This window comes from Myotis daubentonii, chromosome 14 (assembly GCF_963259705.1).
Source record: "Myotis daubentonii chromosome 14, mMyoDau2.1, whole genome shotgun sequence".
Classification (NCBI taxonomy): domain Eukaryota; kingdom Metazoa; phylum Chordata; class Mammalia; order Chiroptera; family Vespertilionidae; genus Myotis; species Myotis daubentonii.
Genome location: NC_081853.1, coordinates 32,855,112 through 32,874,888, shown reverse-complemented (window position 1 = coordinate 32,874,888; position 19,777 = coordinate 32,855,112). Strand labels below are relative to the sequence as shown.

The 19,777-nt window shown below is 47.0% G+C and overlaps 1 protein-coding gene across 2 annotated transcripts in view; it reads left to right on the top strand.

Moving 5' to 3' along the window:
* The first annotated feature begins 222 nt into the window (after window positions 1-222).
* Window positions 223-19,777, top strand: part of LOC132215547 (inhibitor of carbonic anhydrase-like) — a 32,910-nt gene continuing 13,355 nt past the window's right edge. Inside the window, exons 1-11 of one of the 2 annotated variants that reach the window (XM_059663904.1) lie at window positions 223-375; window positions 2,254-2,426; window positions 6,370-6,478; window positions 7,456-7,632; window positions 8,360-8,507; window positions 9,524-9,579; window positions 13,124-13,302; window positions 14,636-14,807; window positions 15,680-15,822; window positions 18,364-18,454; window positions 19,601-19,657. In XM_059663904.1, coding sequence (XP_059519887.1) covers window positions 333-375; window positions 2,254-2,426; window positions 6,370-6,478; window positions 7,456-7,632; window positions 8,360-8,507; window positions 9,524-9,579; window positions 13,124-13,302; window positions 14,636-14,807; window positions 15,680-15,822; window positions 18,364-18,454; window positions 19,601-19,657 — 1,348 coding nt within the window. In that variant the 5' untranslated portion in view covers window positions 223-332. Of the gene's footprint in view, window positions 376-2,253; window positions 2,427-6,369; window positions 6,479-7,455; window positions 7,633-8,359; window positions 8,508-9,523; window positions 9,580-13,123; window positions 13,303-14,635; window positions 14,817-15,679; window positions 15,823-18,363; window positions 18,455-19,600; window positions 19,658-19,777 lie in introns of both variants that reach the window. The other variant, XM_059663903.1, reaches the window with a different exon arrangement.

The window sequence follows — 19,777 nt, the reverse complement described above, 5'->3', positions numbered from 1 at the left end:
TCTCTCTTGTCTCGTCCAGCGGGCTCCAGGTTGCTTCGGTCGTACCTCTGGGGCGCGTATTCCGCGCCCGGGGCCCCAGCTTTGCTGCTCGGGGCGCTGGGCAGAGGGCGCAGCCTCGGGGCAGGGGGCGAGTGGGTGACAATTTGCTGTCCTCCAGCCCCACGGAGGGCCCCGGCTGCTTTGGGGAGAGGTGGGGGTGTGGCAAAGGTGACCCGCCCGGAAGGGCGATCCCTTCGGAGGAGGCGGATCCCTCCCCCTCCCCACCCGGAGGACCGGTGGAGCTGGCCGATGCGGCTTGGAGCCTGCTCCGTATCGCTCGCTCCGCAGTGAGGATGAGGCTCACCATCTGCACCCTGCTGTGCGCGGGGGCGCTGGGTGAGTGGCTGGGTGAGTGGCGCACCGGGGGCGGGGTTGGGGCCGGCCCTCCAGGACTGTGACCCGGAGCCGGCCGAGGGTCAGCTATAGCGGGACTCTGAACCCCCTGGGTCTGAGGAGCCCCAAGGCCGCCTAGCACCCAAAGGGCCTTCCGCCCAAGGTGCACCCAGGCACCTGACCAACTTAGCCTAGAGCTGGGCGCTCACAAACTAGGACCGGCTGTCCAATCCTGCCTGCCGCCGGGATGAGCTAAAGATATTTTCTGTATCTTTGAATGGCTGAAAGAAAATCAAAAGAACGATAGTTTTGACACGTTAGTTACATGAAATTCCAATTTCGGTGTCCATACATAAAATATTAGAACACAGTCACACTCGTTCAGGTAAGTGCTGTCCATGGCTGCTTTCAGGCTTCAAGGGCAGAGTTAAGCGGTTGCCACAGACACTGTGGCCCGCAAAGCCTAAAATATTTACTCAGCCCATTACAGAAACAGTTCGTGACCCTCTGGCCTAGCGGCTGTTGATCCTGTTTACAGCGAAGGAAACAGGAACAGAGGAGGAGGCGTTTCTGCAGGGCTCACCGGTTATTATTAAGACGGAAGGGCACATGTCAGATATGCCTTGACTTGTCCAGCGTCTAAGCAGAGGATCTTTTCCTGCTCTGAAATATACACCTCCCATCCCTACCACACACCAGGGAGGGAGAGGAATGTAGGGGGAAAACAACCACCCTACAGTGGGATCCTCCTGCCACTCAGTGCTGTGTGACTCTAGGCCAGCCACGGGCAAACTACGGCCCGCGGGCCGGATCCGGCCTGTTTGAAATGAATAAAACTAAAAAAAAAAAAAAAAAAAAAAAAGACCATACCCTTTTATGTAATGATGTTTACTTTGAATTTATATTAGTTCACACAAACACTCCATCCATGCTTTTGTTCCGGCCCTCCAGTTCAGTTTAAGAACCCATTGTGGCCCTTTAGTCAAAAAGTTTGACCACCCCTGCTCTAGGCTGTCCTTTGACCTCTCTGAGCTGTTGTCCTCATTAGTTCAGTAAGAATTGCTTTTTCACAGTAAGTACACAGTTGCTGTGAAAGTGAAATGAGATAATGTATCTAATGGCAGAGCTCTAGACAAAGGTGAGTTAGCACTGGTAAAAAATCCTGCACATAAATGTAGGGGCGCCCTCCTGTGTTATGGGGTGGGCAGGGCTCTTGGCTGGGTAACTGGAAGGAAGGTGGTGGTGCAAAGTCAATAAACTCAGGCATGTGCAGAGCCCTTGCTGGCTCAACAACTGTTGTTTCTGTCCAGCCCTGGTTCGGCCAGGTCTCAGGCTGTCTTCAGTCACTTCTGGAGTAGGGTATTTTACATAGGGGAGGGGCAGTCTGGGCAGGGCAGAGGAGGGAGAAGGGAAGGAAAGGCAAGGAGTGCTGTGGTGGGCCCTCCCTGGCCCAGTCTGCCACACAGGGCCTCACCGTGAGCTCCTCTGGCGCTGGGGAAAGGCTGGAAAGGTAGAGTACAGCTGTGGCCCAGCTACCGATGGCCACGGGAAATCCATGGTTCAGTCCCCAGGTCTGCCCCAATTCTTCCTGAACAGGGCTTCTGTTCTTTGTTCTTCCTCCACCTTCTCTCTTGGCAATGTCAGGGGCTGACCAAAAGTTCATTTTTCCAATCAGCGATGTGTTTACAAACCAGAGACAAGAGCTGCCTCTCCTTCCCTTGTCCCAGCCTCAGAATGCGGTGGGACCTGTACCCTTCACTGTTCATGGACAGGAGTGGGAGGAGGGCAGGACAGGGCAGAGGGGATATAGCCTGCAAGTCCCTTCAGAGAGTGCTGCTGTCTCTCCCACTGGGACAGGGCTCTCTATCTTTTCTCCTGTAGGGCTGTGCCTGGCCTTCCCCGACAAAAATGTGCAATGGTGCACCATCTCGGATCAAGAATTCGCGAAGTGCTTGACTTTCAGCCTGAGTATGAAGAAAGTCCTCCCTGAGGCTGGTCCCGTCGTTTTGTGTGTGAAGAAAAGCTCCTACCTTGAGTGCATCGAGGCCATTGCGGTATGTCATTGCTGCCTAAAGGAGAGTGGAAGAAAATCCACACTTTCTCTTGCTCCTGGCATTCTGGAACAATTCTGTACTCACACATAGGAGGCTGATGTACTTCCGAAATGAACATAGGAGTGGCTACCTTTAAGGAGTCTTAAAGCAAAATTCATCGTGGTTTGAAAGGGGGCTATTTTGAGGCACTGAGTTCTCTGAACGCAGGGAAAAAACAAGAATGTTTGGTATCAAAATAACATGGTTTGGAAGTTCTTAACACATCACGTGAAGTAGATGAATGATGGTCACAGGGAAGAGAAATATGGTGACAGAATTGCAAATGATAGCTGACCCCTTTGTTTTCTAAGTTTTCCAAAATCCTCTTCACTCCTTCAGCATTGTTCCTGCTCATTTGAACCTGTGTCAGATGCTGTGCTGGGCAGTGGGGCTGCAGTGGTGGATTTAAAGACACATACATGGTCCTTACTCTTGAGGAGCTTACAGTCTAATCAGGAGAGAAGAAAAACATGCAAACGAATAGACATGTAATTTCAAATTGTGTGATATACAATGAAAAATGTACAGAAGGGGGAAAGGTAGAATGCTCTGACTGAGCACTGAGTGTCAGGAACAATCTCCCTGAGAGGGAACAATGAAGCTGAGACCCCAGGGAAGAGCCGGGGTATAATACTCCAGGCAGGGACACAGTGTGTGCAAAGGCTCGGAGGCAGGGGAGAGCTGAGCTTGTTTGAGTTGCTGTGGAGGAATCAGGGTAACAGAACAGAAGAAGCAGATAGTATAAGGAGCAATGAGGTGGAAGAGGAAAGACACAGCCAAATGGAGCTTGATTAACTCAGGAAATCAGTGATTTGGTACAAACTACTGGTGTGTTCTTTGTTTGTTTTTAAATTGGACCTCAGTTACTATCATGGCTTAATTAGAACCCTTGGATTATAATATATGTTCAGCTTTGGTCCCTGCATGCCCCTCTTTATTTGTAAATATGTTAATAATATAAAATCATACTATCCATGAATCCAACACAAGTTCTCAAAACTTCATTATCGCCAATAGCTGACTTTTAGGATTGCTTTGCGGCAGCATTGGATTCTATGGGAATGGCGACACTTGGGGTTATGGAACCCCCTGGCCTCAGCAGAGGGCCCACGATAAAGAGGTCACCAAGGAAAAACCAAGATGGTGGCATAGGTAAACACCAGAAATTGCTGCCTCGCATAACCACTTCAAAAATAAAACTAAAAGACAAAACAGACACCATCCAGAACCACAGGAAGGCTGGCTGAGTGGAAATTCTTCAACTAGAAGGAAAGAGAAAAGCACACTGAGACTCAGAGGAGGTGTGGTGTGGAAGTAAAGTGCAGAGGTATGGAGGTGCATGTGGAAAGGGCTGGCAGCTGAGGACACGATTGTCTTTTTCAATCGGGAGGGAGTCTCAAGCTCCTAACTGCACTGAACTCCAGTTCTGGGCGAGTCTCTGGGGACCCAGACTCATACAGGAGAAACTGGACTGTCTGGCATCGGTTGGAACTCGAGGGCGGCTTTCTCTCAGAGGTACTTGCAGCAATTACCAGGACACTGAGAAGCGGGGCCTCTTAGGGAAGGACTGAGGAGCAGCCATAGCTGCTTGCTCCGCCCTATTGATCCCCAGAGACCCCGCCCCACCCAAGCTGTGTACAGGGGGTTTTGCATATGAAAGGCCCAGCCCCTTGCAATCTGAAAATTACCTAACAAACTACAGCTGGGTCAGAGAAACCCAGAACTTCCAAAAGAAGGCCCAAGGCCCCACAGCAGCTTGCATTGCTTCACAGCTGGGCTCCTGCTGGGTAGCCTCAGGCAGAGGCTAAATTAGCACCTCCTTAGATCCAAGAGCCGCTGTACCCAGTGGTTAGAGTGGGACCATCCAGATTACAACTCCTCAGATCCATAAGGGACACACTCAGGGGGCAGACTCAGTGAGCACCAAAGCCCCACTGAAGCAAGTCTTGCCCCAGAAGGGTGTCTCCAGCACAGAAGTTCTCCCACTGCAGACACAGCTGATTCTCACAGCCAATTGGCCTGGAGGTCAATTCCTCCCCATGATACCTACAACAATCAAGGCTTAATTACAACAAGACTGTGCACAAAGCCCACAAAGGGGTGCACCAAGAGTGTCCACCTCAGGTAACTGGGGAGGCTGAGCCACTGGGCCCTACAGGACACCTAGCACAGAAAGCCACTCTATCAACACAGGGAAGCAGCCAAAATGCAGAGACAAAGAAACAGGTCACAAATGATGGAAATGGAGGAAAGCAAACTACTGGATATAGAGTTCAAAACCACACTTTTAAGGTTTTTCAAGAATTCTCTAGAAACTGCCAATAAACTTAGTGAAACCCTCAAGAAATCTAGTGAGACCCTCGAGGTTATGAAAAAGGACCAACTAGAAATTAAGCATACACTGACTGAAATAAAGAATACTATACAGAGTTCCAACAGCAGACTAGAAGATCGCAAGAATCAAGTCAAAGATTTGCAATACGAAGAAGCAAAAAACACCCGACCAGAAAAACAAAAAGAAAAAAGAATCCAAAAATATGAAGATAGTGTAAGGAGCCTCTGGGAAAACTTCAAGCGTACCAACATCTGAATTATGGGGGTGCCAGAAGAAGAGAGAGAGCAAGATATTGAAAACCTATTTGAAGAAATAATGACAGAAAACTTCCCCTACCTGGTGAAAGAAATAGACTTACAAGTCCAGGAAGTGCAGAGAACCCCAAACAAAAGGAATCCAAAGAGGACCACACCAAGACACATCATAATTAAAATGCCAAGGGCAAAAGACAAAGAGAGAATCTTAAAAGCAGCAAGAGAAAAACAGTCAGTTACCTACAAGGGAGTACCAATAAGACTGTCAGCTGATTTCTCAACAGAAACTATGCAGGCCAGAAGGGAGTGGCAAGAAATATTCATAGCAAGAATAGCAAGAACCTACAACCAAGATTACTTTATCCAGCAAAGCTATCATTCAGAATTGAAGGTCAGATAAAGAGCTTCACAGATAAGAAAAAGCTAAAGGAGTTCATCACCACCAAACCAGTATTATATGAAATGCTGAAAGGTATCCTTTAAGAAGAGGAAGAAGAAGAAAAAGGTAAAGATACAAATTATGAACAACAAATACACATCTATGAACAAGTGAATCTAAAAATCAAGTGAATAAATAATCTGATGAACAGAATAAACTGGTGAATATAATAGAATCAGGGGCATAGAAAGGGAGTGGACTGACTATTCTCGGGGGGGGCGGGGAAAGGAGTGTGGGGGGTGCGGGAAGAGACTGGATAAAAATTGTACACCTATGGATGAGGACAGTGGGGGGGGGGCGGTAAGGGCAGAGGGTGGGGTGAGAACCGGGTGGAGGGGAGCTATGGGGGGAAAAAAGAAGAACAACTGTAATAATCTGAACAATAAAGATTTAATTTAAAAAAAAAAAAAAGAGGTCACCAAACAACAGCACCTGGGTTCTCAATGTACACATGTAAAAGCATGGCTGGGCGGGGGGGTGCCTGAGTGATTGACTGCCACCTCCTTCAGAGCCTGCAGTGCCTGGCTGTGCACCCAGCCTGGTGTGGGGAGGGCAGCTTTCCACCAGGAGGCCTGCGGGTAAAGCCTCTGTAGCTCAGGTTGATCCTAAAAGATCACACACAGGTTTCTGAGCCAAGAACCAGGCTCCTCACCAGGAAAAAGAAAACCAAGCCATTCCTTCCTCTATGTTGGAGGAATAGGAATATGGTGGCCAAACTCCCCCACTGGGGTGGTGGAGTCAACTGAAACGGTTTAGTGTGTGGTCTGACCAAGGTGATGACTTTTCTGGCCCCAAAAGTCACCCTCACTCACCTGGGTTTAGGTGGTCTTTCCTGGAATTGAGGACTTCATTGGTGTCTGGTTTGTTCCTTTTCAGGAAAGCAAAGCAGATGCTGTGACACTGGATGCAGGTTTGGTGTTTGACGCGGGCCTAGCCCCCTTCAACCTGAAACCTGTAGTGGCAGAGTACTACGGGTCAAAAGAGAGTGAGTTCTCCCTGGGGACCCGGGAGAGGGTTTGTGGCTGTTGTTCTCTCCTGATAGACCCTTGTTCTCTCCCGGTAGACTCTTGTCTTATTTAGGCAGGTAATGGAGGAATGAGTGGGCAATGTGGTGCCCTATAAGCCCCCACAGGCAGAACTCAAGGCCTCTGTGGCTTTGGGCTGGCTGAGGACTGGTGCTGCTGACATGACCTCCTGGGCCAGGAAATGTGCTCCCTGGAGAAATAGAGCAGGCAGTGTATAGCCCAGTGATGGTGAACCTTTTGAGCTCGGCGTGTCAGCATTTTGAAAAACCCTAACTTAACTCCGGTGCCGTGTCACATATAGAATTTTTTTGGTATTTGCAACCATAGTAAAACAAAGACTTATATTTTTAATATTTATTTTATGTATTTAAATGCCAGTTAACAAAGAAAAATCAAAAAAATGAGTTCATGTGTCACCTCTGACACGCGTGTCATAGGTTCGCCGTCACTGGTATAGCCTGACCTCAATCATTCCAGTTTAGAGCTATATAGAGAGTCCTCCATGAACCACAGGTGCTTCACTCAGAGGAAAGACCACACTGCAGCACACACTCTGAGAGTAACCTGACTATCTCTGGGCCTGTATCCCTAGGTTCCAGGAAATACTTAGAGGGAGTCAGGAATGTGACCTCTGGTTTCCAGGTAGGCTTGGGTTGATAGACGTAGGCAGACAACCTGCAGGGCCAGGGTAGGAAAAATCATGTGCCTGTGGCCTTCTGGCCAGTGTTTGCCGTTAGGGTTATACGAATGTCCCCTCTCTGGTCCTTTTCTTCCCTGCAAACCTAGGGAAGTTATTCTGATCTCTCCCTCTTTGGGACCCAACCCAACATAAGTGTGGCTTGTGGGTTCCCCTTCCCTAGTCAGGAGCCCAGCAGTGATGAGCAATGTTTCCCTGAGGCCCAGGTTGTGGGTCTTCCATTCACATGTCTCTTTGTAGATCCACAAACCAGCTATTATGCGGTGGCCGTGGTGAAGAAGGGCAGCGGCTTCCAGCTGAATGAGCTTCGAGGCAAGAAGTCCTGCCACACAGGCCTTGGCAGGTCCGCTGGGTGGAACATCCCCATGGGCACACTCTATTCCCAATTGCCTGAGCCACAGGAATCTCTTCAGAAAGGTAAGCAGGCAGGAGGGTGTGTGCCCTCGGGCAGACGTCCCTTCTTTAGGTGCCATCCAGGCCACCCTGAGGTCACTCAGACATGATCAGGTGGTCATGTGTGATGATTTTTGGGGTGGGGGGGAGGTTAACCAGCTTTAAACTGGTTGGGTCTGCAACACTGGCAGCCCTTAGGAGGGTTCGGCTGAGTCTTCTCTTCTCTGAGCTCCTGAGACCTCAGCAGAGGCTGCCTGGAGGAGTGGGCAGGGAAGGGCATCAGGCCAGACAGAGGGTTCAGGCAGGACCAAGGGCAGTGGGGCCTACTGCCCACTTCCTTTCTGTGTTTCCCCTCCTACTGGAGCATTCTCTGGTGGCCATCTGCTGGCCATGAGCCTGGCATGCACCTGTCCAGGTGGGTCTGTCATCTCCTGGGCATGACTTCCAGGGAAGACTTCTCTCGGAGCTGTTCCAGTGTGACAAGGCAGCGAGGGGGCTGACAGTGACCTAAGACAGGCCTTGGTTGGAGGCAGGCATAGGCCTGGGCCTTCGGGAGGGTGGTGGGCGAATAGTTGTTAACATGTCCCTTTTTGGAAACCTTGATCTTGACCAGTGAACACACATACAGGCAAGCTGGGCCTGGTATGCTGGGTTTGTTCTGGTCACTCTCTGGTCACTCAGGAGCCTGGGTTGGGACCTGTAATTGTCTTTGGCTAGGTTGGCTCATATTCCACATCTCTGTGTTGAGCAGCAGCGTCCAATTTCTTCGCGGCCAGCTGTGTCCCCGGTGCGGATGCGACAGCCTTCCCCAAACTGTGTCAGCTGTGTGCTGGGGAAGGGGAAGACAAGTGTGCCTCCTCCCACCATGAACCGTACTTTGGCTACTCGGGTGCCTTCAAGTGAGTGAGACTCCCTGTTCCTCCCCCGCTTTCTCTGAAGATGGTGAAACGAAAGCACAGGGATTAGGCAGGGCTGCCCCAGACCCCCTAGAGCAGCAGTTCTCAACCTGTGGGTCGCGACCCCTTTGGCGGTCAAACGACCCTTTCGCCTAAGACCATCCTGCATATCAGATATTTACATTACAATTCATAACAGTAGCAATATTACAGTTATGAAGTAGCAATTAAAATAATTTATGGTTGGGTCACAACATGAGGAACTGTATTTAAAAGGCCAGAAGGTTGAGAACCACTGCCTTAGAGGGTCAATGTGAAACCCAGGTTCTGAGTGCCTCCTAACCATCCTGAGGAATAGTCTTTTGTGTGGGAGCCCCTCTCGTACCCCAGAGTCTGGGGTCTATGTTACCCTCCTGGACCCTCCTGGAGGGTGGAGGGGATAGACCTGACTCTGGGACTCTGGGATTCACAGACGCAGGCTTGGGCTCCCATCTGATTAAAGACCAGGATCTCCCAGTTTGCTCCTTTCTGCCTGAGCATCTCCCTGTGTCTGGGACACATGTGCCTGCCTCTCCCCACCTCCCTCTCAGTCCTGTGAAGGCACCTCTCCCTACTCCATGTTCAGTAAGGGAAATGGCTACTACTCAAAACCAGGCTGGGGTTCCAAGGCTATCCAGAGTTTTGATCCTACATGTAAAAAGCTTTAAACCTTTATTTTAAAAAAATGTATTGCTTTTGGCTGCTTTTGAAGAGGAAGGTGAGGGTCCTACTTTCACACCATCCCTCCCAGAGTTGCCTGGGATGTGGCTACAGGGCTCTACCTGCCTCAGCCCTCGGCTTGGCTGTGGGGTTCAGATGCCCCTCACACAGGGCCATCGCCTCTGTGAGGACAGATGGAAGTCTGGGAAATGGCACAGCTCTGTGAGCCTGTGGCTGGGGCAGAACCTCAGAGGGTCTGCACGGGGAGGGCAAAGCCCTGTCCTGGAGAGTGCCCTGACTGAGGCTGTCCTGTTCCTCAGGTGTCTGCAGGATGGAGCGGGGGATGTGGGCTTCGTGAGACATATGACTGTGTCAGGTAAGTGCTGGGCGGAGGAGGAATCATGTGCGTCGCACCCTGGCCAGGGGAACTGATTTTGCCTCAAAGTTTTCCTACATCTAGAGATGGGTGATGACAAGATCTTAATGAAATAGGAGGGTTTCTGTATAAAACACATTTTTGTTATTTGTACATTCTTTAAGTGCTCAATTTTTTCAGTCTATAACTCTACTAAACAGATTTTCTGAATATTTAAACATTGCTTAACTAGTAAAACAAAATGAGTTTCAATAATCAAATTATCCCAGTCACTGAAATACCAATTTCAAATTTAATCACGTTCTTCTGAATGCCTCAGTACAAATGGCTCCCAAATGCTCAAATATCTGCATCAAAACCCACACTATCATAATGATTTCAAAACTTATTAGCACACATATAATAAGTCTATTGCAAAAGCATTATTACTACGGACAATAATTTCTTCTTTGTTTCTATATTTAAACAAACAAACAAATATCTTTTCAGGGTTTGGGGTAATTTATCAGAAACAAACAAATAACAAAAAAGTTTTTCAGACAAGATGAAGGTACAGACTTTGGCTTTTATAACCGATTGAATTTCTTTCAGCTATAGAACACACTTTATCACTCACGAAGTTTAAAACCAAGTATATATTCACGGTGCTACATTCATTTTAAGATTACTGTCTGCTACCTCAAGGAAAACTTTAAGGGCTTGCTTTCTACATGGGCCTTCGCTCCTCATAACCTAGTTTTTCTCTTACATGAAATAGGAGTTTCCCTTGTTTTGTTCTCTTGTTCAGCCATTCACAATTCACTGTCTCCTCATTACAACACATTGACCTGGTTTGTTAGCATTTTGGTAAGTGATGTAGGTCTTATTATCAGTAATTTTAATCACTGGGGTCATCTAGGGGTTTCATCTCCCAGGATCAAGTTGTTCCAAATAATTGTCACTGTTATATCCTCTGGTTGCTCAAGTTACCACAATTATGTCAGAGGGCAGCACCTTCTAACACTCACCCTAAAGTGTTTAAAACATCCTCACTTTCTGAAAACAAAAGGTTATCCTAGACCAGTGATGGCGAACCTATGACACGTGTGTCAGAGGTGACACACGAACTCATTTTTTTGGTTGATTTTTCTTTGTTAAATGGCATTTAAATATATAAAATAAATATCAAAAATATAAATCTTTGTTTTACTATGGTTGCAAATATCAAAAAATTTCTATATGTGACACGGCACCAGAGTTAAGTTAGGGTTTTTCAAAATGCTGGCCCGCCGAGCTCAAAAGGTTCGCCATCACTGTCCTAGACCATCCGATTATCTTTGCTGAAAGCCACTTGTCTGCTATTATACAAGACCCCTTATTAAAAGTAGAAGTTTATGAGAGATTGTCCACTGGGCTTTAGGGATGAAAATGAGTGTGGGTGGTGAGTGACTGAGGTGGAAAAGTTATTTCTTTCTGAAACTATTAGATCATATTGAGTCTTTTAATTTAATTCTAACATTACTAAATCATTTAAAAATTTTAATATATTTAAAATGTATTTTCTTTATGACATACCTAATTAAAATGGTAACATTCACAAGAACTCTAATTGTATTCCTTCTCTCTCTCTTTTAAAAAAAATGTTTTCATTGATTTCAGAGAGAGTAAGGGAGAGGGAGAAAGAGATAGAAACATGAATGATGAGAGAGAATCATGGATCGACTGCCTCCTGCACACCCGCTCCTGGGGATCAAGCCTACAACCTGGGCATGGCCCTGACTGGGAATGGAACCATGACCTCCTGGTTCATGGGTCAATGCTCAACCCCTGAGCCATACCAGCCCAACTTCCTTCTCTTTTGATAGGAGTTTTATCAACCACAAAGGCCTTCTGTATGAGTTTGATAGGGCTGCCATAACAAAGTACCTTAAGCAACAGAAATTTATTGTCTCATAGTTCTAGAGGCAAAAGTCCAAGCTCAGCATGTTGGCAGGGTTGGCTCCTCTGAGGCTGTGAGGGAAAATCTGTCCCATGCCTTTCTTCTAGTTTCCAGTAGTTTGCTGACAGTCTTTGGTGTTCCTCGGCCTGTACTACGTTATCCCAATCTCTGTCTCTCCATGTCTGTCGGTGTCCAAATTTCCTCTTTTGATAAGGGCACCGGTCATAATCGGAGTAGGGCCTACCCACTCCAGTATGACTGCCTCTTAATTACATCTGCAATGACTCTATTTCTAAATAAGGTCACATTCTGAGGTCCTGGGGATCAGGACTTGAACATGTGAATCTCGGCAGGGGGTGCACAGTTCAATCCAGAACACCTAATAGCTAGACGAGGAGAACCAAAGAGCTTGTTTTCCTTACAAGGCTTTCTGGTCCTTCTCTGTAGCTATAGAATGCCCTGCCTGGCTTCCTCGGCCCCTGTCCCTCCCTCACCTGCCCCACCACCTTTCTCTGGTGGGCTCTGTCTTTAGGGGGAGACCAGGATTATCCTAGCATGGCCACATGCCAGCTTCAGATTAGCAAGTTTGATGAGTTACCTCAACTCTCTGAGGCTATTTCCTTTTCTCTAGAACGGGATAGTTGTCCTAGCCAGTTTGGCTCAGTGGATAGAGAGTCGGCCTGAGGACTGAAGGGTCCCAGGTTCAAGCCTAGTTAAGGGCACATGCCCAGGTTGCAGTCTCCAGGGGGAGGGGGTGTGCAGGAGGCAGCCGATCAATGATTCTCTCATCATTGATGTTTCTCTCTCTCCCTCTTCCTTACTCTCTGAAATAAATAAACATATATTTTAAAAAAATAGAGTGGGATAATCACATCACCGGCCTCCTTCAGCTGCTATGAGGATTAAGTGACGAAGAGCATGGGGCGACTTCAGCACGGTGTTTGGTGTGCTGTGAGTGCTCGGTAAACATCTGCTGTCACCTTTCATATTAGCAGAGCCATAGGGACAGGGGCAGTGGGAGGGCTCCAGGCCAAGCATGCCTCCCAGCCTTGTCTCCCCAATCATCTCTTCTCCCGAGGCCTCAGGTTCCTCATCTGTAGAAAATGTATTTGGAAAAGATTCTCTTTCAGTCCTCTTACTTAGGGTTGTTAAAAGAATGATTGAAGAAGACAATTTTGGTGATATAAACAAACGTTATTAACACTTCAAGAAGTGGGCAGTCTCCATGTGGAGAACTGCAAAATGGGGAGGAAAGCAGGAAGTTTTTACAGGACAAAGAATAAAGAACAAGGAAGAGACACACAGGAAACATCTCATTGGCTGGGGCCACACTCTCAACCTTGTTTGGGCTGAGAAGGAACAAAGAAAGAAGTAGAGAGCCCAGAGTTGGGTTGGCAGTGAGGACTGGCTGGATACTGCGCTTCTGATCACGCAGAACATTACAGGGATATGAAAGTTATCTAAGTTTTGGTTTGTTGACGTGGCATCCTGGGCAGGAGCGGCTCCATCTTGGGCCTAGAAGGTTATTTCAACAAGGTCAGGTGTTTGTGTTTCAGTGAGAAAGGGGGACCACAGCTGATGTCTCTTCCTGCAGTCTGTTGGCTCCTTTGGGCTTTCTTCCCCCAGAGAACCTTGCACGCCAGGCTGACGGGGACCAGTACGAGCTCCTCTGCAGGGACAACACCCGGAAGCCAATAGACCAGTATGAGGAGTGCCACCTGGCCAGCATCCCTTCCCATGCTGTCGTGGCCCGAAGTGTGGGCGGCAAGGAGGACTTGATCTGGGAGCTTCTCAACCAGGCCCAGGTACCAAATCCCCTGTCCTCCTTCCTGCTTAGGAGTCGCTGCTTGGATTCAGGGCACCTTCCTTTACTCTCTTATTGCCACTCTGGCAGTCCTGTGGATCACGGCAGGAACCACACCACACACCATCCTCTTCACTGACAAGCCACGCAGTCTGTATATGTTATAGGCAGCAGAGGCCATAAAACCCTCGCCTGGCATCACCGACCTGGTGCGCCAAAGAATCCGCAGAAGTTCCTCGTTGCCCCAGTGTATTCTTTTTGTTCTAGTGGATGCAGATGTCCCCCCTCCATGAGGTGTCCCCCCTGTTATCCTATTGGCATGTGACCCTGCCCTCCTGACTTCCCTCAGGCGCAGTAACCCTCCACGAGCATTCCTCTCTGTCCTGCGTTGGTGGCATTCCCTCCCAGCCAGCCATCATTCATCACCCATCCCTGTTGGCACTCTCTGCTCAGCACTGAGGGTTCAGAGATGAACTAGACAAAGACCTGCCCTTGAGTTGCTCCCAGAGAAATGTGGACACATACAAATTATCAGGAGGTGGGATGGCACAACCTTGGGGACATGGATTATGTACTTTCCGGAGGACAGAAGGACTGATTTGCAGGATGCATCTGGGAAGGTTCTGGGACCCCAGGGAATAAGCTGTGTGCACCCCAAGGAAGTACGGAGGTTTGCCAGAGAAAGCAGCGGGTGACAGTTTATGCAGAGCCACTGCAAAACAAAAAGCAGCCAGACACTGGAAAGAGTGTGTGAGTAGGTGCTGCTGTCAGGTACAGCCAGGAACAGCTTTGGGCCAGTCAGTGGGAGTCATAGGTAAAAGGCCCTTTGTTTTTGCCTGAAGCGGGAAAGGACTGCTTGAGATCCTCAGTGGTGGGGGCTGGGCCCAGAACTCCTGACCTCCATCCAGCCTTGATGGCAGAGTGCTGGATCCCCAGCTACTCAGGATGAAGAGCACCGAAGCCACTTGGAGAATCAGGCGGCCAGGACTGCGGCAGCCTTCACTGACTGCCCACGGGAACACGGCATTGGAGAGGGGCAGTTGCCTGGCACGTGACGACCCCAAACCCCTTTGTACAGATCTGAGGGGCAGCCCCTGCAGTTTCCCCGAGTCTGCACAAGGCAAACAAGCTGGGATTTGAGTAAAGCATTCCATGGGGGGAGACCTGAGAACCCCATGAGCCCCAGGGACTTCTGAGGGCCTTGGGCGCCCTGTCTTCTCTCTCAGGCACTCATTCTTTTTTCCCTTTCTGTTCTTAAATGGTTGGGGTTTGTTTTCCCTTTGCTTCTCTATGCCAGCTGCCCTCCTTCACTGTCTCGTTTGTCCTTCTAACAGGAATATTTTGGAAAAGACACGTCAGCAGACTTCCAGCTCTTTGGCTCTTCTTACAAGAAGGACCTGCTGTTTACAGACGCCGCCCATGGGTTTTTAAAAGTCCCACCTAAGATGGATGCCATGCTGTACCTGGGATATGAACATATAGCTGCCATTCGGTCTCTAAGGGGAGGTGTGTACAGTCCTGGCAGGGCAGCGGGCAGGGTGGGGGGTCATAGAGGCTTTCCTGGTACTCGCAGGCCTCACCTGACCCAGCCTTCACTGGCCTGCAGAGCTCAGGGGAGTGCCAACTGCACTGGGTTTTAATGAGGGGAGTTTCTGTTGAGCTGGGGAGAAGACCTAACTTACCTTTAGATTACAGAACACTTGAATTAATGATGGTCTGGCTTCTTTGTATTAACCAGAGTTGCCCCACCCAACAACAGGTCTACTAGTATTTGACAGGGGAAATAGCCCATCCTAACCTGAAGTGGGGACATGGCCTCTGCCACCTTCAGGAGAACTAGAATTTTAGAGGGTTTTAATCCAGCTCCTGCTTTCCTCCAAATTCCTATGGTCCATTTCTTCCTTCCTTCTCCCCCCCCCCCCCGCCCCCCGCCTCCATTTAGTCAACCAATAGTTATTGAGCATCTACAAAGCCACTGTGTTAGACGTGGGCATGCTGTGGTGAGCAAAGACTGGGCAACAGGAGAGCAAGCAGGCCCACCGAGAGCAGAACACATGACTACCCCCTGGGGAGCGCTCCCTGGATGGGAGAACCCAGTCCTGTAAGAGAGGGCTCAGAGGCCTTCCCTGGGGGGTGATGCCTGAGAAGGTGAGGTCAGGAGGGACGTTAGGGCTGCTCTGCCTTCACTGCTCTTTCTGGGAACTGAGTTCCCATTTCTCCGGGGGGTGATAGGCAGGAGTGAGTGGTGATATGGGCATGTGACTCTGCTGATGTCGATGGGGACCTCATTGGACAGTCACTCCATAGCTGGTGGCACTAAACTCCCAAACCCATCCTGGAGCTTCCTTTGGATCCCTGGCTCTCTCTACTTGTCCTAGGTGGGAAAGGCGCACAGACGGTGAAGTGGTGCGCAGTGGGCCACCATGAGAGTGCCAAGTGTAGCGAGTGGACTGTCAAGAGTGGTGGCATCTTAGAGTGCACCACGAAGAAGACCACTGAGGACTGCATTGCTGCCATAGTGGTAAGGAAGGCCCTGCCTCCACAGCTGAGTTCAGACACCCACACATGTTGCCTTTCTGCGGAGACTTCCCAGACACCTTCCCATCAGCCGCGAGGTTGAGATGCAACTGTTGTGTTGCATCTTTCCCACTCTCCAAAGCCCTATCCCACTCCACCCCATGGACCCCTGCTCAGGGCTGGGCAGAAACAAAGAGCATTCCCAAGGCTCAAACTCATTTGGTGCTCGGCTCTGGAGACCAGGGAGCTCTGAATGGTGTCCTGCCTAGGACCTGTGGGAAGTGGGATGACATCCCAGGGCGTGGTCAGGGCCCTTGTGGATTGTGAAAGCAAATCAACCTTTTCAGTCCTTTAGTTGAACGTTTAATTTTTTTCTGGTGATAAAAATATTACACGTTGGAAGAGAAATGGAAAATAAATAATATCATTCACAACTTCATAACTCAGAAATAATTACCACACAATTTTTGAGTTATGAAGCTCATTTCTGTTTCTCTATGAACAGATAATACTTTTGTGATTAGAAAATAAAAATGATAAAGGACTGAAAAATTGACAAACTTTGGAGACATACAGTCTTTCTTAGGAAAGAAGATCCTAATTTTGGTAAATTTACCTGGGACCAACCCATAAGATTAAGATCTTGCAATTTCTACAGCCTCCTAACTTTGTCAATGATAAGGATTAAATTAATTTGATTGCTCATAACATTACCTGGCATATAAATAAATATTAACTACTGTTATAATTACTTAAATTCTTGAGCATAGTGGGTGCACTTTCTAAGGTAATGAAGTATTCATTTAAAATGTTTTAATTGCTGCATAATATTCTACCAAGTATTTCTGCCTCAATTTATTTAACTAATTTCTAAATGTCTATATTTGAATTATCTCCAGACCTTTTGCTATTATAGATATGGGAATGAAGATTTTTTGTTCTTTAATCATCAGTATTTCTGAGTATGCCTTTAATACCAATGACAGCTAATATTTATGACCTCTTAACTAGCACTAACTCATTTAATCCTCACGATGAGCCTATAAGGTAGGTGCTTTGCCCATTTTATAGGTGAAATAATGTGTGTAGAACAGTATTTAGGGGTGTATCCCTTGGAGTAGTCAGATCCCAGAGACTGTGTGATATAGTGGTTATGAGCAAAAGTTAAGGCATTCAACTACCTAAGTTTAAGTCCTGGTGACCATCTATTGGACAAATTATTTAACCCCTCTCTGCTTCAGTTTACTAATGTATTAATGAGGGAAAATTATACAACCTACCTAATTGGATTTTATGAGGAATATATGAAGTAACCACTGCAAAGTGTTTAGAAAAGGTCCTGACACATATAGGGGCTGGGCAAGTTTTTCCTTCTAGAGTTACTACTGTCTTAAGTAGTAGATTTTTTTTTTACAGATTTCTAGAAAGGCAGTTAGCAGGTCAAAAGCAAAGAGTATGTCTGTGTCTGTGTGTTTCTTTCTAATGACCTTATCTGTGACTGTAAGTGTGCATTTTATGCTCTGTTGGAAAAATTTATCAATTAAAACTATACATTAATTATTACAGGAATACCTCATTTTATTGTGCTTTGCTTTATTGCACTTTGTAGATACTAGATTATTTTTTTGAAGGCAAGATTAAGGTTTGCTGAAGGCTTAGATCAGTGATGGCGAACCTTTTGAGCTCGGCGTGTCAGCATTTTGAAAAACCCTAACTTAACTCTGGTGCCGTGTCACATATAGAAATTTTTTGATATTTGCAACCATAGTAAAACAAAGATTTATATTTTTGATATTTATTTTATATATTTAAATGCCATTTAACAAAGAAAAATCAACCAAAAAAACGTGTCATAGGTTCGCCATCACTGGCTTAGATGATAGCATTTATTTTAGCAATAAAGTCGTTTTAAATTAAGGTATGTGCATTGTTTTTTAGAAATGATGTGCCTCACACTTAATAGACTATAGTATAATGTAAACATAACTTTTATATGCAGAGGGAAAACAAAAAATTCGTGTGACTTGCTTTATTGCAATATTTGATTTATTGTAGTGATCTGGAACTAAAACACAGTATCTCTGAGGTCTGCCTGTAATGAATTATTTAAGTAGAGAAATTAATTATGTACTGAAATCTTTGCTGTGCCAGGACTCTAAGTACACTGCCAACAGAGTTATGGGACCAGAACTGAACTCTGCCATGCAAAAGAAAACATGTTCCATAGAAGCAGATAAATGCAGTCACTGAGTCTGGCATGTGGCTTGTTGAATGATAGTGGTATAGTGAAAGCACTATGAGGGCATGGATCTCAGGAGAGGCCGGGGAGTCTGACCTGGGTTGGGCTCTTTCTCCTGGGTTAACGGGCCAACTGCATGTCCAGTTTTCTAAAACTGTGTTTACGTGGCAGAAGCTTTGGGTGATCCATGATTTGGTTAATCACAAGGACATGTGACATGAAGCCAGTGAGTTGGAGACCTCTGAGGGTCAGTGAGACAGGATAACAAGCTCACTGTTGTGCCACTGATTTATTTCCTAACCTCAGAAAGGAGACGCTGATGCCATGAGCTTAGATGGAGGATTTATCTACACGGCGGGCAAGTGCGGTCTGGTGCCTGTCCTGGCAGAGAACTACAGTAAGTGGAGGGAAGTGTCTCTGGCTGTTTTATTCCCTCTGGGCCATGGACTTAGAGATGAGGAAATAATTCGGTTCATTGTGAGATAATAACTATTGCTGGAGTGTAGGAAGCTAGTAGATAACATCCCGTTTTCCAAATGTCAGGACCAATTAAGACATAGATGTAAGATTTAGGCAAAAAGAGGTAAAAATAGCACCTTCATTACTGAGAATAGCGATATGGGAGGGCATGGTGTAGAGTTGGCTGCAGTGCTTGCCAAAATGCCCTTGAGTTAAGAGTTGCCCACTAATTCAGGAGAACAGGTCAGCTGGCTCAGCCCATGGCTGAGGGCCGAGGAAAACATTCTGTCAGAGGTGAGTAGCTCTAAACCACCCTCTCCCCATTATCCTCAATAATGAAAGAAGGGGCTGAGCCACATGTGCCTAGATCCTTGTGCCAAATTTACTAATCCAAAATTTACTCATGCCAGCGGCACTGGAAGACTGGAGGGTGGGGCTGCAAGGTCACGTTCTTTAGTGGGGATCTATCCAAATGAAAAAATAAGGCCGGAGAAGAGGATTTCACCAGTATCATTTGTTAAACACCTCATCTGCTAGGCAGTGAGCAAGAAACGACGCATTATCCTTCAAAACAAAACGACTCCATAACACAAATAGTGGTATGTCCATTTTATAGATGTAAAAACTAAGGCTTAGAAAAGTTAAATGCTGTGTCCAAGGTAGAATAAAGACTGGATCCAGGTCTTTCTGACTCTATGGATTGGTTCTTTGTTCTCAAATATAGCAAGAATATAACGATGAAAGATGTCAGGATGACTTGAATCCCATAGGAAATGCAAAACAATTTTTGTCAAGATCTTCAGTGGTCCCTTTGAAAGGGCATCTCGTTTTCTTTCTCTGCATCTGCCTAAGTATTGGGGAGATTCTGGGATGAAACCTGAAGTTCAAATGGCAAAGATCAGGGGAAGAGGGGGTAAAATGGGACTGCAGAATTTTAGCTTGTTAATGACCAATGAAAACCTGCTTAGTTGGTGTTCCTCTTTATTTTACTCTTAACTCTTATGATTGAACACCTCATGTCTTTGGGATCAGCTTGTGGGAATTTAATGCCATATACCTCAATTGTTTTTCTTTTTCTTTCTAGTGTCCCAAGATAGCAAAGAGCAGCTTGGGTCTAGGTGTGAAAATATACTCATGGAAGGTGAGTTAGAATCAGTAACACTGGGGCTCAAAGGTAAAGGCCTGTTCTTAGGAAAAGGGTGAGGAAAACCTTAAAAATAAACAAAAGTTACTAGAGTTGTAACAAAAATAAAGGAGAAGA